This window comes from Brachypodium distachyon, chromosome 1, assembly GCF_000005505.3.
Source record: "Brachypodium distachyon strain Bd21 chromosome 1, Brachypodium_distachyon_v3.0, whole genome shotgun sequence".
NCBI classification, from domain to species: domain Eukaryota; kingdom Viridiplantae; phylum Streptophyta; class Magnoliopsida; order Poales; family Poaceae; genus Brachypodium; species Brachypodium distachyon.
The window spans coordinates 21,360,582-21,376,102 of record NC_016131.3 but is presented as its reverse complement, the minus strand read 5'-3'; the positions used below and the strand labels follow the sequence as shown (position 1 = coordinate 21,376,102).

General features: G+C 43.1%; 3 protein-coding genes across 10 annotated transcripts; 2 read left to right on the top strand and 1 right to left on the bottom strand.

Moving 5' to 3' along the window:
- On the bottom strand, positions 1-5,145 carry LOC100823440 (serine/threonine-protein kinase PRP4 homolog). Of its 4 annotated transcripts, none has more exons than XR_002961617.1 (5): positions 4,968-5,145; positions 1,712-3,285; positions 1,273-1,494; positions 450-753; positions 1-376 (listed from the first exon to the last, which is right to left on the bottom strand). XR_002961617.1 is itself a non-coding variant. In XM_024456611.1 (5 exons), the coding sequence occupies exons 3-5, from the start codon at positions 3,283-3,285 to the stop codon at positions 615-617; spliced, it is 1,935 nt and encodes a 644-aa protein (XP_024312379.1). In that variant the 5' UTR covers positions 3,664-3,779; positions 4,968-4,992; the 3' UTR covers positions 1-614. The 4 variants fall into 4 exon arrangements, 2 of the variants coding, with proteins under 2 accessions (XP_024312379.1, XP_003563026.1); XR_732329.3 differs by having other exon boundaries at positions 1-366; XM_024456611.1 differs by adding an exon at positions 3,664-3,779 and having other exon boundaries at positions 1-753; positions 4,968-4,992.
- Positions 5,146-8,329: 3,184 nt separating this feature from the next.
- Positions 8,330-11,496, top strand: LOC100823135. Of its 5 annotated transcripts, none has more exons than XM_003562977.4 (10): positions 8,330-8,483; positions 8,955-9,175; positions 9,328-9,462; positions 9,545-9,631; positions 9,715-9,842; positions 9,982-10,078; positions 10,282-10,359; positions 10,496-10,721; positions 10,899-11,122; positions 11,232-11,496. In XM_003562977.4, exons 2-10 carry the CDS (start codon positions 8,975-8,977, stop codon positions 11,268-11,270), a joined length of 1,215 nt encoding a protein of 404 aa, XP_003563025.1. In that variant the 5' UTR covers positions 8,330-8,483; positions 8,955-8,974; the 3' UTR covers positions 11,271-11,496. The 5 variants fall into 5 exon arrangements, with proteins under 5 accessions (XP_003563025.1, XP_024312377.1, XP_010237744.1 ...); XM_024456609.1 differs by having other exon boundaries at positions 8,365-8,483; positions 8,909-9,175; XM_010239442.3 differs by having other exon boundaries at positions 8,370-8,483; positions 8,946-9,175.
- Positions 11,497-11,656: 160 nt separating this feature from the next.
- Positions 11,657-15,490, top strand: LOC100836596 (probable protein phosphatase 2C 58). The gene is made up of 3 exons (XM_010239432.3): positions 11,657-13,925; positions 14,074-14,677; positions 14,771-15,490. Exons 1-3 carry the CDS (start codon positions 13,902-13,904, stop codon positions 15,061-15,063), a joined length of 921 nt encoding a protein of 306 aa, XP_010237734.1. The 5' UTR covers positions 11,657-13,901; the 3' UTR covers positions 15,064-15,490.
- The last annotated feature ends 31 nt before the right edge of the window (positions 15,491-15,521 follow it).

Here is a 15,521-nt window from a genome sequence, read left to right as displayed (position 1 = left end):
TGGCGTGAAAGCTCAAATAAATTGTGTATAGATACTTCTGAGTTTAGGAAGACATGACTAACAGAAATGCGAGATGAACGATCAGGAGTTGTCTCACTGTGACGGCCATATCCAGCAGAGTACCAACAATCCAAAAGACAAAGTACACAGATGTATAAACCTAGATGTAAATTATTGGCTAACTTAATGACTATCACGGCCTCAGAAGTCTGAATTTCAACCATGTATCACCATGAACTGCTGGAACACTCGATCACCATGCCGTGATGGGGAAGAAGAGGATGAACAACTCATGAATATCATGTATCTGTAGAGGTTGCAGATATTACAGTGTACCGATAATTTCCTCTTATCCGCAGCAGGACCCTGAAACAAGCTAAGTTTTGACATATCATCTTATTCTTTATAATAGTCAGCAAGGTAGCCACAGGAAGTGCATTATTACTTACTCCTAATACAGCATCAAGAGCTGGGTTCAAGTAAACTTTTCCATATGTAATGATAATTTATGTTATATTGTCGATAGATATCTTTTGGTACGGTAAAAGCTGTGCAAACTGATGTGGTGCTGTCCCCCCCTAGAGCATGGTGTGCAGAGCTCTAGGATGTAAGATTCACCATGAAGGTGCCTTTGACTTCTCCACAAGAATGATCCTACCATTCCACTCAGTCTCATCGCAAGCTTGGATTGCTGCATCGGCATCCTCATCCTTCTCCAAGCATAAAAATCCAAAGCCTCGAGAGTCTCCAGTTCTATGAAGGATGTAAATATGTTACGAAAAGTTCATCTTGCAAACTGACTTAACAGACTACAAATATAAAATGAGTTGTTTCATGGAATGTAATACAGCATGCTGACTGGTTTCAAATTAGGAAAATGTACTAGAGTTATATCCTATTTAACATGCCAGAGATATTTCAATCATGAGTACTGACAGAAGATCATCTCATAGTACAAAGTGCATCCTTTGTCAGTCTCATGAACTCCATACAAGCTTTCACATGGTTAATTAGTAAAAGGGCAAACCAGCTAAAATCCAATTATTGACTGCTTTTAGTTCAATCATAGTAAACTTGGCAGCATAAATTTTACCAATTATGTCCTTCCAAGATAAAATACAGGTGTCGGAGGTATATATATCCAGCTAAAAGATTCCAGTGCCAAAATTTTCTTAGCAAACCAAGCAGGTTCTAAGGGCATTGCCACAGAGTGCTGATACAATGGACAATAAAAAAAAGGAGCTACAAATAACTGCATACAAAAGTAATTACCTTTTATCTCGGACAACACGTACACTTGTTACACGTCCATACTTAGCGAATTTCTTCTCCAAATCTCGCTCTGTGGTAGCATAGCTAAAACCTGCAACAAACAGATTCCGCCCAGGCTTACCCAATCCAGTCTTCCTGTTGGCAGGTGGTGACCAAGGTCGTCTAGGAGAATGCTGGCGATGGCTTGCTGGAGGTGACCTGTGCCTTGGTGAATGCCTTCTTCTACAATGTCAAAACAAAAAGAAGCATAACTAGCAGCACCGATACAAAATGTGGAAAGATAGCAAAACGAACACAGCCATGGAAGGGAAGTATGAATGTTCAAAGTTGCATGACCAGCAAATGTATGGTTATAGATGCTGTTGGTTTGAAACATGCTCATCCAAAATAATTAAGAAAATTAAGCTTGGAAATTACTAAGGGCACACAAAAAAATCACCTTGGAGATCTTTTATGGTGATCCCTGGAGTGGGGAGACCTTGATCGAGATCTAACATGTTCCCTTCTATGTCTAGAGGTATCAGTTTTCCTTGAAGGTGACCTTGATTTTGACCTGTCCCTCTTCCTTGTTGGGGAGTCCCTCCTCCTTGGTGATGAGTCCCTCCGCTTTGGTGATGAGTCTCTCCTTCTTGGAGAGGAATCCCTCTTCCTTGGTGGGGAATCTTTCCTCCTTGGTGAACCCCTCCTCTTGGGCGAGGATCTCCTTTTAGGGGATGGAGATCTTCGTCGTGGTGACCTATCTCTTTTTTTAGGGGATGGAGATCTTCGCCGAGGTGACCTATCTCTTCTTTTAGGGGATGTAGATCTCCGCCGTGGTGACCCATCTCTTCTTCTAGGGGATGCAGATCTTCGCCGTGGTGTCCCACCTCTTCTTCTAGGGGATGCAGATCTTCGCCGCGGTGACCCCACTCCATGACGAGAATCCTTTCTTGCTTTCCTTTCTGGAGAGTTCTCTCGTGCATGCGGAGACAAATCACGTGATGAAGCTCTTCTACGGTGTGTGTCATGCTTTTCAGGAGATCGAGGCTGACGTCTTGCTGGTGGGCTTCGAGAGTGAGCTAATTTTTCATCCTCTTTTGCAGCATTTAGTGAGTCCAGTTTCTCAGATGAATGAGTGTGAGGAGACCTTTCAACTGAAAGCGAGACCCTCCTGTCTGGTGATGGAGTGTCTTTTTCCAGTTCCGCAGACCTTTCACAAGGAGAATCCCACTGATTGCCTGGTGTAGATATGCCATTTTCGCCGCCATGTTCTTCCTGCTCCATCCCGTCCAAATAGGAAGGTGCGGTCACAGAGTTGAGGTTCTCACTGTCACGTTCATCATGAGAGTTAGAATTCCCACCATTCATTTGATTATCCTCTGTCCCATTCACTTCATTGTGGAAAGTCTTGTGTAACTTCCTGATGTCCACATTCTCCATCTGAAGTGCAGAAGAGTTCGGAATTTCGTCATCATCATCACCACTATTGTTAAGTTGGTAATCCCTGCTGCTATTTTGAGTTAACATGGAGTCACCAAGATAGGCATCAGAATGTGTAGCTTCTTGTTGAAAATCTGATGTATCATTACCACTGCTTTCATGAAGCTCTGGAGGCAACACAGCATCAACCACATCTGTTTTATGTTGTACAGCATAACCTGGAGAAGTGGTATGTGCTTCAGGGTCATTACGATGAACATTTTGTTCAGCTGCATTGTTTTGCATATCAGATTCCATATGCACCTTATACTCTTTATCTTGCTTCAGGGGAGATGGTGGACTAGTTGAAGCAGATTTCATTGTATTGCACGAGACCTGATCATTCATATAAGGTATAGAATTTGCAGCCAAATATGAAATTTGATCAGCTTGATCAACTAGAAGTTCATCATTCAGCGGCGGCGAATCATGTTGTGTACTTCCATCACCATGATAATCCAGGTGTTCCAACAAGCTACCGTCTTGATCCGCAAATAAAGACCCAGGGTCTCCACAAGTTCCATCCAGATTTCTCTCAGGAGATATGTAGTCCATCTGGATGTCGAGTAAAAATGGAATACTTAGTGCATGGCAAGGAAAAAGAGAAGTAGAACAGATAACTGAATAAATAATAATGCATAACATGCCTAGTTATATAGCAGAGCTATACTACCCTAAATTAGCATGATAAGATAGTATTTCTTTGATTCACATATGACAAGAATAGGCAGCACAAGACAAGTCGAAGCAGCAAAGTTGCCGATGTCCTTGCTGAGTTGTGTGCAAGATAGCTCATAGCCATAGTGATAGACAAAATACAGACTTATTTGTTTTGCAACATTTATATAATGAAAGAACTGAAAAAATGACAGCATGAATAGTAAAACAAAAGAAGTGCTCAGAGAGAGAGAGAGAGAGAGAGAGTCAGCTCACTGAACCGTTAGAATAGACTGCACAAGAGACATGAACAGAATAGTGCTGTGTTGAAGCAGTCAGATTTACACAAAAACATCCAGCAAGCACTTCATTACTCAGCACGAAGCATCTTGCTGCTATTTACAAGAAAAATGGGAATCGCAATAAATTAAAAGGAAAGTGTTTGGTCGCGAGGGCGTATCATAAAGAATAAAAGCCAACACTGCAACATCAAAGTAAAACATATGGGGAAGGCGCCAATGCTCCCCAGTGAGTTAGCTCTACTTTCAGCAATTTTGATACCTTGGTTCATAACATAACAACAACCATGTTGTTGAAGGACAAGGCAGGCTAACAAAAAAAATTTAATCGCAAACAGAGCGTCAGGCTATCTATTTGCTGACCAAAACCAAACAAAATGAAGTCAAAATATTTTCCAGAGATTTCAATTAATCAATTTAAACCATGAACCATGGATTCAAATTGCTCTTCACAAGGACACCTATACATATTTTACGAGCCGAAGGGTCTAATCTCACATCAGAGAACAAATTCTAAAAACCTTCCACACTAGGAAGCTGTTTCCATATTTAGAATGCATGACTGCGTCACCTAATTAATCAAATTGGCCATAACACGAGCAAGAAGATAATTCATAAGCAGGTTACTAATAAATAGTAGATTTTGTCGGGCAACTCCTTTTCTTCAAGATGAAATAAACATTTGACATAACAATTGCACCATCTTAATATAAGCTCTTGACTTTGATACAACGCAGTCTTTGACCTAGCCCCTCTTAGTGGCGTCACTAAAACACAACTGGCTGAAGTGACGAGTCGATACAGAGAACTGAATTGCAAAATATCTGACAAAATAGACGAGTTCTGACCTGATACCTCATCCAGATCCGCATTCCGCTTTCACGTCAAGAGCACATAAACGGTAACTTAACCGCGTGGATTTATCACAGCAGAACGAAAGGATTTCAATTAACACACAGGCTAACTTCGGCATGTACATACAAACAAGCGGAATCGAAGCCATTGCCGCATCTAAGATCTCCGACCCCAGTTCCAAGCAAACTCAATTTCAGATTAACTGATCCCCGCGAATAGCGCATCTGGGCTAGGATTTACTCGCACAAACCCTAAATTAAGATAATTACGCAAGGGGAAAAAACGCCGCAAACCCTAGCACAAATGCAGAGGCATGTCGCGATCTGTAGAGACAACCGCCTCCCACCGCCCCAGCAACTAGAATTCCTACCCAAAAATATCACGGGGAAATAGGAAGAGAAACACCCAGAATTGCAGGACCCTCACCTAGGAACGACGCCACGGAGCCAGCCTCCCCTCCTGACGAAATCCTTCCCTTTGCTTCGTCAAATTTCACTTAGAGGGATTCTCCTCTCTCGGTCGCTCTCTCCCTCCTCCTCCACCCTTGGGGAGAGAGAACGGAAGAAGAAATGGATTGAGATTTTTGGGAGGCCGTACGAAACGGAGGGCTCGTGGCGTAAGTAGCGTGTGTGTGGGTGGGTGCGCTCACCTCCAGCGTTGCGTCAGGCGTGGGAACCAAAGGAGCGGGGCCCGCTTGGCCCGCGGGCCACGTGTGGAGCCGGTGCGGGTTGTTGGGCGCGGTAACCTAACGCGCGGTGCCTGGCACGGGAGGCGCTCCGTCGTATTGGGCCTGATTCAGTTGCTGGGCCGGGCTGACATCCCATTTCGCCTCTGGTCTGGACAGTATATTTGCGTTCCTCAAAAAAAAAAACAACAATTTGCGTCGTGTTCGTTCAGAATAGAGTAGAACAATCCCTAAAAGAAACAAATGAGTAGAACAAGACATGGAGCGATGGACCCAAAGCTAATAAAAGAGATAGAAATACCCATCTAAATGGTAAATTAATGGGTTAGGGTCAATTCACTTTGGTTCATGACATTATGTTTCAAAGTTTTGTTTTCGCAATATATCACTGGTTAGCCGAAACAAATGTTGACAAATCTCTTGATCTTATATTGGCTAAAGTTCTAGAAGAGTTGTGGAGAGGATGTGAGGTGAGTTGACAAGTTTTCTTAGGCAATCAAAATGTTAATAACCAACTAAGTAGGGACCAAAAAACCATAGCCCGCAAAAATGTTGCATTGCAAATTTGTATTTACGCACCAACCAAAATACATATTTATTGAGTTATCTTTGCCTTTTTGGCAAGATGTTAATTTTCATGCTTTGTCACTGCCCGTGTTCGGTCAAAATAGAAATAGATTAGATGAAGAGACGAGGAAGACCGAAGATGCACTTGTGCGAGTGTTATTAAATTATAAACACGTAATAATTACATTAGGAAAACTAGATGTTTATTTCTTTGATACACCTATATGCCTTTTTTTCTTATAGATTTCATGCTTCAGCGCCCCACAAAAAGGATATTTATTATTTGTAATAAAAATGATGCTCATAAAGGCAATTACATACATTGTAGTATACTGGATGCTATCTCAAAGATTGACAATTTAATTATTCCCGACCTCTTCATTACTTTATTAATTAACCTCTACAAGAACTAGCCGAGGGACCAAATTGTGCATGTTTATGGCTGCGTTCTTTTCGGTTTCTAGGACCGGCTTCTTTTAGAAACTGTCCTCACCTAACTTTCTGGAGAAGGCGCATCTCAGATTTAGCTAGGTTCACAAAGTAGTTTGGTAGCCTAATCAAATTTAGGTGGCGGCTTCTCCAGAAAGTTGGAGGAGGGCAGCTTCTCGAAGAAGCCGGTCCAGAAAGCCAAAAAATACTGGCCTTATATGGTTCTATGGAAAGCATGTATATAATATACGCACCCTCCTTCACGTATAACTATTGTTTTGGGAACTATTACAATATCCTAAATTAATTTAACCATTGATTTGTGCTAAAATAATTGTGGAACTGACAATATATGAGTTATTGAAAGTACTTATACAATCTACATCTATGATTTACCATGTCTCAACAGTTTTTTTTTACATACATCAGTAATCCAAATATTCAAAATACCAGCCCTACTCACAAAAACATATGTCTAGGAATCGGCGGGGGTATAAAACTTTTTATATACTCATCCGTATTAATACATCACAAAAGTAGGTACTATTGATTTATGTGGCAATGCACTGATCTAATAATCAATATGCTTAAAAAATAATTCATATGTTACAAATGAAGTGTTTAGAAGTCAATTGTTAACTACTACGAAAATTTGTAAAGGCGGGAAGGATATTAAAATAGAATGACATATTGTTAGTGACATGTAATCCTAACTTTGAGTTAACCGTGCTCTACTAATTTTATACTCCATCCTTTACTTTCTTAAATTTTGACCAAATTTATAGAACAATCTAACATCTACAACTCTAGATTAGTTTTGTTAAATCTACCATGATATATATTCTCGTAGTATACGGATATGATACTGTTAATGTGGGACTACCATGGATCCTAAAAAGACAATGGGTTTGGCTTAGAGGGAGTTCCAAATAAAACATGGAAACTACTGTCTTGATACTTCCAACCTATTGTTTTTGCTAATGCAAAATTGGCATAAAAGTCGGTGTGTGCGCAGGAGACATGCCGTTGGACTTAACGTGAATCACCAAGGAGGCCACGAGCACACAAAAGATGACCCAATTTTACCCTGCAAACGAAATGTGACACAATTTTTACAATGCAACTCAAAACAAAAGTTTTCTCACCCTTTTCATTGACATGACACATATAGTAAGACAAGGGATGGGTTATGGCCCTCTCTAGTCCACGACGAAGTTCCACCAACGTGTAACATAACATGATTAATTAGTGGAAGTTTTCGTCTCTTAACTATCATGAAAATCTAGTTTCCGTCCCTCAGGTCTGAAATTGGAGAATAGAACCTATTAATATACTCCATAGTTTAGTTCCATCCCTCCTCTGATTAGCGGTTTGGACAAAAATTTATCATCCCAAAACTTAAGAACATCGCTCGCTCTCTTGGTCTCTCACTAGTTCGTGCATCCGAGTGCTCAAATTAGATCACAATGAACAACAGCCACTTCATTGCCTCGGAGTATTACTTTGGGCGGCCTTTTAAACCTGAGTTGACATGGCGAATGACGTTTTGCCAACTTGTCTCGTCAACTATGAAAACGGTTGAAGTTGGAAGGAATGACAAAAACCCTACTTGTTCCGTCCCAAAATAAATCCACTCACTTGTTTCCGGACGAAGGGAGTACAAATGTTGGGACAGAAAGACTATCTTCGATTTAAACTTGCCTGGTTCTTTTAATTCTTGTACAGTAGTAGTGTTTGATTATAGAGCGAGGTGGAATAAAACGGAACGGTTCTATTCTTATAGGAATGGAATGTAATGGAACGGTTCTACTTTTCTATATCCTAAGAACCAAACACTTAGATCACTGGCTCCGCTTGTAACCAACTCATTCCTACATTTTTAAGAAATGAGATGGTTAGGCACATTGAGTGAATATTCTCTTTTGAGAAACCATGTGGTTCCATTCCACTTTTTCATGTTTTAAGAACTAAATACAAGAATCATCTCAATTTTTGGAACCATTCCATTACATTTATGTCTAACCAAATACTACCTAATTGACTAGGCAGAAGGAGCTGCGTTCATGCTGACATGGTGGACCATTTCCGTCCCCACCTGCCATCCCGTGAAAGGGAAACCGCGACCGCCGCCGAGCATGAGACCATCAGACAAACCCGTCTCGATCCATCCACGATTCTCCGTTTCTTCTTCCCAGACGTGGATACCTGAAGCTCGCATCCACCCTCCTGACGTTGACTTGCGAAGCCGCAGCCACCCGTAGGTCAGTGAGTCCGCCTCGCATCGCAGATGCGTGCTTCCCCGCCGCCCCATGCGTTTCTTCATCTCGCTGCTCTCTTCTCTAGTCCCAGCCGCTTGGTTCTTCTATGAGTTCTATCCTTGGCAATGCGCGCGCGCGCCCGCGGAGAGCATCTCTTTTGGCTGCAAGTTTCGACTGGATTTTTTTTCTTCTGTCTGTCCTTTCTCTTTGTCTCATATACTCCAGTAGGAAAGAAGCCCACCTTTTTGGGGAATTCTTGATGTGGATCATGGAACGGTTAGAATGAGTGGCTTGCGAAGTAATTTTAGGGCCTGATTTTGACGATGGCGGTGTGATGTACTCGGCAATTTGTGCCTCAACCCCACTTCTCTGCATCATTGCATTGTTATAAGTAACATTATTGCTCACCATTTTGTTGATTCGAGCAGGACTGTAACCGGAACCTAACTCATGTTCTCTCCTAAGCTGCTTCAGGGACGTTACTGAAGAAGGTGATGCTCATCCACAGTTGCTGCAAACAACAAACTGGGTTGATCGCAACAGCCTGCGTACTGTTGTTTTTCCTGCTCCTCTTTATCTTTGATTCACCACATACGATCTTCCTGAAGAAGCAACATTTCCACGTTACCGTAGCATCCTCTAGATCACTGCGCGAGATCGACACCAACTCGAGGCCTGTTCACGACGACTCACGAGTAAGTTCTGTTCTGCCTTTCTGTAACCTCATGAAAGACTCTTCCTTTCTCTAGTGTATTTGCTGCTGCTTATGTTTATATAGGCTTGAAAATTCATACTTGGTGAGGTTGTCGCTAGCCTAACTGACAGTACGGTGGAAATTGGACAACAGATGGAAGACAGCACTCATAACACAACCAACAGCACCGCGAGTAAGATGTCTGGGTGGATCATTTTGAAGGAGGAGTTAACATTTCCAGCTGGAACTGCCCCTTTTAATAGCTGCCATGCTTCCACTATTGTTGAGGTACATTGGCTTTTGGACGCCACAGAGTTTCAGAAAGAAAATATCATTAATATACTTATGGGTTGAAATTTTGTCTTGTTAGGTTGAGAAAGACAATTTTTTGGTGGCTTATTTCGGTGGATCCAAGGAAGGTGCTCCGGATGTCAAAATCTGGTTGCAGAGATACGGTGTGAGTTCAGTCATCCAGGGAACTTTTATTTTTTGTTTCTTAAATGAGAATATCAGTTCTTGCTAAAAAACTTACATTTGTAGGATGGTTACTGGCATCCTCCCAAAGTTGCTGATGAACAAGATGAGGTGCCCATGTGGAATCCTGTACTTTTCAAACTCCCCTCTCGCGAGCTGCTCCTGTTTTACAAGATTGGTCAAGAAGTTCAGAAGTAAGTACTTTATTTTACATTCTTTGGCTTCCTTTATTTGATTGTAATGGCAAGAGACCCACACGATAGAACAGATAGATTGCAATAAAAAAATTGATACAGATATTTGATGACTTGATAATAAACATGACTTGTTCAGGTGGAGTGGTGCCATGAAAAGATCGCTTGATGGCGGCATATCCTGGTCACAGAGAGAGCAGCTACCGGCTGGTATTCTTGGCCCTATTAAGAACAAGGCATGTCTGAGTTTGTGGTTTTAGCTTCCTCCCATAATTTTCTATACCCTAAGTAAGCAGTATGCACATTGAACAGCACAACAACTACTGATCATTAGCAAGTCAGTAGTAGTTCAATGCTTTAGTGGTCTTTTTCAGCATGATGCCATGTTTTATGCAGATATTGAGTACATCAGTTTCTAATACCAACATTTTGAATGCAGCCTTTCCTGCTTGAAGATGGTCGTCTACTATGTGGGTCATCAGTAGAAAGCTGGAACTCTTGGGGTGCATGGCTTGAGGTAACCGTCATGTTCCAAGCTTTTGGTTTTTTACAAGAAAACATATGTTCAAGTTGTTACGAATAATGTAATAACTAACATCAGGCGTTTATCACATCCTCCACGGTGTGTCTAACAAGCCCTCTGAACTATTTAGGTCACAAAAGATGCTGGACGGACATGGCGGAAGTATGGTCCTATATACGTAGAAGGTGAAACACTTGGGGTGATTCAGCCAGTTCCCTACCAGACTGCTAATGGGACTATTCGGGTGCTTCTGAGATCTTTTGAGACAATCGGTCGAGTCTGCATGGCAGATTCCATTGATGGAGGTGTTACATGGAGTTATGTGCATAAGACCGAGCTTCCTAATCCAAATTCTGGTTTGTTCTTCACCTGTTTAGCTAAATTAGCTCTTTGCTTCAGTTCCCATTTGTAGTATTGGAAAATGTTTGGCTTCTCTCTAGAGACCACATCTAGTTTGAAGTTTACAAAAAAAATTCATTCCTGAAAGATATTTAATAACTCTCTTTTTGATCAACCGGACTTCACACCTGAAGGGATTGATGGAGTTAAGATGAAGGATGGAAGAGTTCTACTTGCTTACAACACCTTCTCTAGGGGCACGCTCAAAATTGCAATCTCCACAGACGACGGTGATTCATGGAAAGAAGTAATGACATTAGAGGACACCAAAGGTATGGAATTTTCATATCCTGCGGTAATCCAGACCATGGATGAGCTTGTACATATTACATACACATACAACCGGACACAGATTAAGGTAACCTCTTTGATGTATCAAAATGGAATTATAATCTTGTTTTCTAGCAACCGTACTTCCTCTTTCAGTTAACATATTTAAAACAAAAATATTCTTTAATACTTTGCAGCATGTAGTTCTTCAACCTAGTCGGATAAGGAGGTTGTAAGTCTGCTACTATTGGGAGACTTATGGATGTCAATCGCACCTCACTTCACTTCATCTCCACATGGGGTGACCATTTCATCAGATTGGCCAAATTGTGTGTTGTACTTTTCTGCCCAACTAATGCTAAATACAGCTTTGTATGTTTGTTCGTCTGAATAATTACTTGTAATTGCATCCCAAAGAATACTTTTGCAAGCTTATCATAATAAGTATAAGAATTTGGACAATTTTTGCACGTGTTCTGGACTTCCGGTGTCCCTTACATGGCAGATATTTCTTTTTGCTTTTATTTTGCAAAGCAATTCTGTTCTGTTTGGTTGGAACGCCACTCTGGTGCAACTTCCAGCAAATATTTGTTTGTTATCACTTTCACCATATTAGGACCTTGCTATAATGATATTAGTTATGTTTGCGGGAATCCCTAGTTAGCTCAATGGTGGGCACAGATGGTTGTGTCACCATGCACAACTTAGTACCCACTTTCTCTTCCATCAGGACAGGGAGACAATACCAACACCTGATGACTGGATGCTCCTTTGGGCACCATGGATCCGCTCCATCGGCATGCTCCCAGCACCTCCACAGACTGGTGGTCAATAGTGATCACCGTAGGCAGAGTCTCAGAGGTTGGAGCATGGGGTCTTAATTGGTCTTGTATCGTGTGTGCCGTGTTTGTAAAGCCAGGATGGTCAACTAAACTTGGAAAACTTATACTCCACTTTATCAAAATGTCACAAAAGTTTCAGGGACATGGGGATGGACATGTGAGCACCAAGGAGTATAATCATATTACTGTATCATACTCATATTGGGTTAGAAGACACAAAAGTTTCAGTCTATCACACCCAGAAGATGATTTCTTTTGTTACAGTGTTGGGCTCAATTGAAACTCAAATGCGCTCTGTTTAAGGGTGACAAGCAATTTTATGGTGAACAGAAAGTATTAGGTATCTTCATTTCTTCTCCTACAAAACTGGTGTTTTTCTTGGGAGAAAAAGGACATAAGAACACTATTTTGAAACCAACCGGCCAAAAGTATAGTGCAAGAAAAGAGAAAACACAAATATGTTTTGACAAATTTATATGAGTATAGGAGTTGCCACTAACATCAACCAATGGACATAACAGGTTTTGATTGAGTGTAGTCTTGGTCTTGTTAGTGGGAATATTTTTTGACGGGCTGTTAGTGGGAATATCATCCCTATGATTCTTAAAATATGTTTATATTCATTAATATGCAACCATGTAATCAGACAGTAAGCAAGAGTTCAGTTTGTTACATTGGGCAAGGCATTCTTCATTCACGTTCATCTCTCGTGGAGGAAACTTGGAACTTAAATGGAAATCTGTGATCTACACATTCTCTATGAAACATACTTGCAATTTCCCATTTCTCTCTTGCTGAAGTGCGCTTGCAGTTCTTGCCTACTCCCAGGTATTCCTTAAGTCTTCAATTTCTTTTTGGGACTTTTCTCCCTCGTTTCATGTATCGTTTGTATAATTTTACTAATTTATCCTGTTAATTCTCTCTGGTCCTAGCTAGCCCCAATAATTGATTTCTGGCTATCTTACATTCCCTCTGTATTGATTTATAAGACGTTCTAGCAGTTCAATTTGACGCATTTAAATGCTGATTTTACTTTTTACAAGTGCATGGTTTTGTTTCTGTAAGCTAGAGGAAAGATGATCTGTTCTAGCTTATTTTTTATTTCTGATGTAAATCTTGAGGTTTATACTATGGTGATGGAGTTTTTAATAACATGAAGGTTGTGTGCAAAGTATTTTGGATTTTGAAATTTCACCCAAATTTATGTAGATTACAGCAGAACATAAATTTGTCCAGCATAAATACACACGTTAATTGCTCAGTTCGAAAAAATGAAAACAACATACTGGATATTAGGATCAGCATGTTTGCATAAGCTATTTTATGCCGGGTTTAAATTGTAGTGAAATCGAAATGTTAGCTTTGTTTTTTTTACTCAAGGCTAAAATTTCGAGGTCTACCAGGGTCCGAGATTACCAAAATTTCGAATTTCGTCTTTCCTTGGCTGTGATGAATGGGGCAAGAAAAATCGCCGGACCACATCTGACAGTGGACCGTAGATGCCTAGATTCGAATGAAGTGCTGAATCAGGATGATAACTGAAGGAAAGTGCAAAAAATTGTAGTACTATTGCTTGACAAATGCTGACGGGCTACAGTACATATTACAGTAACAGTAACTGCAGAGAGCAAAAGTGGGGATCGTGGAAACTCTAGTCTATAGCAGTTGGAGACGCTAGTCTACCACAGGAGAAAGCAGGGGCGTTTCAGTTCAGACCCAGATGTTGTTAGTTTTTCCTGGGTGGCCTCCACGTGCATAAGCGGTGAGCTGAGCCGACATATCGATCGATAAAGGAGCCGCCGCACCCAAAGCGGTGCAATACAAGCTAGCTGCTCGCCAGCTGCGCTGACGACCTGCCGCCACGAGCCCGGCCGGCGCCCCGCGAAGGTGCGCCTGCCAGGACAACGCAGAAAGAAACCCCTCGCCGCTTTACCAACAAGAGCCTTAAAACGACGGTGGTGTGCAGTTGTGCACCACCGAAGGACTAGAGTTCAATCGATCGACCTCTTTCTTCTTGTCAGCAACATGGCCTCTCTACAGCAACACGAGGTTCTGGTTCCTTCCATCTCGTGTCAGCTCTTGCCTGACATGACACAGTTCTTGGTCAAATGCTTGCGTGCATAAATGACAAATAAATTTGTGTGGTGCTGATTGATGGCGCGTTCAGGTTCATCATTCCTGTGTTCTTATTTTTTAGGTTGGAGACCAGGAGGACGACCGCCATCGTGCCGCCGAGCATGAGCAGGAGGCGGTGCGCGCGACGGGGAGAGGCAAGAGCAAGAAGGCGACGTCGGCGGCGGGCCTGAAGGTGACGTACGGCTACCACCTGGTGGAGGGCAAGATGCCGCACGGCATGGAGGACCGCCACGTCGCCGAGTTCCGGCGCCTGGAGGACGGCAACGAGGTGGGCCTCTTCGGCGTCTTCGACGGCCACTCGGGCGCCGACGTCGCCGCCTACCTCCGTGACCACCTCTTCGACAACATCCTCGCCGAGCCGGACTTCTGGGACGACACCATGGCCGCCATTCGCCGCGCGTACCACCGCACCGACCGGAAGGTGCTCAAGAAGAAGAAGAAGAAGAAGAAGGACGGCGCCGACGACGACAGGCCGGGCCGCGGCGGGTCGACGGCGGTGACCGTGATCCTGCTCAACGGCGAGACGATGGTGGTGGCGAACGTGGGGGACTCCCGCGCCGTGGTGTGCGAGGCCGGCAGGGCCAGGCAGCTCTCCGTGGACCACGAGCCGCTCCGGGAGCGCCGCGCCATCGAGAGCAGGGGAGGCTGCGTCACCGAGATCCACGGTACGTTACGTACTGCAAAAAAGAGAACAACTTTACATTGCAAACCTTGGGATCATTCATTCCATGGATGAGCTGATGGATGATTTATCAAAGGGGACGTGCCGCGGGTGGACGCGCAGCTGGCGATGGCGCGGGCGTTCGGGGACCGGAAGCTCAAGGAGCACATCAGCTCCGACCCGGACGTGGCCATCGAGGACGTGGGCGACGACGCCGAGCTCGTCGTGATCGCCAGCGACGGGCTCTGGAAGGTGATGTCCAACCAGGAGGCGGTGGACGCGGCCAGGGCCACCCGGGACGCCCGGAAGGCGGCGGTCAGGCTCGTCCACGAGGCGGTACGCAGGGGCAGCAAGGACGACATCGCCTGCGTCGTCGTGCGCATCCGCTAGCGATCTCATCGATGCTCCGCGTCGGCGACGATTAGAGCTAGTGCAAAATGGATGTCACGTTACTTCACTCCCGTGCCGTTTCGCTTCAGGATACCACGCATGTCGGAACGTTGGGGACTCGACTGTTGTAAATTTTGGTTACCCAAGTTCGACTTCCTCTAAGCTCAAAAAAAAAAAAGGAAGTTCGACTTCCTCTGCTCCAAACAAATACGGAGTTTTTTTTTGCGAGGCAATACGGAGTAAGTTTTATGGAGGCTTACTTCAAAAAAAAAGTTTTATGGAGGGAGAAATCCAAATGCACATTGTGTGAAGAAGTTTTGCAGCAATTCCAGTGGATTTTTGCTGCTGTGAAGGATGATAGTAGAAATTTCAGAGAAAAAACAAAGGATCCTTAAAAAAACTGGACTTAACTTCAACGAAAATTTCGGCGCAAGGGAAGGAGAACTTGCCGGGGAGGG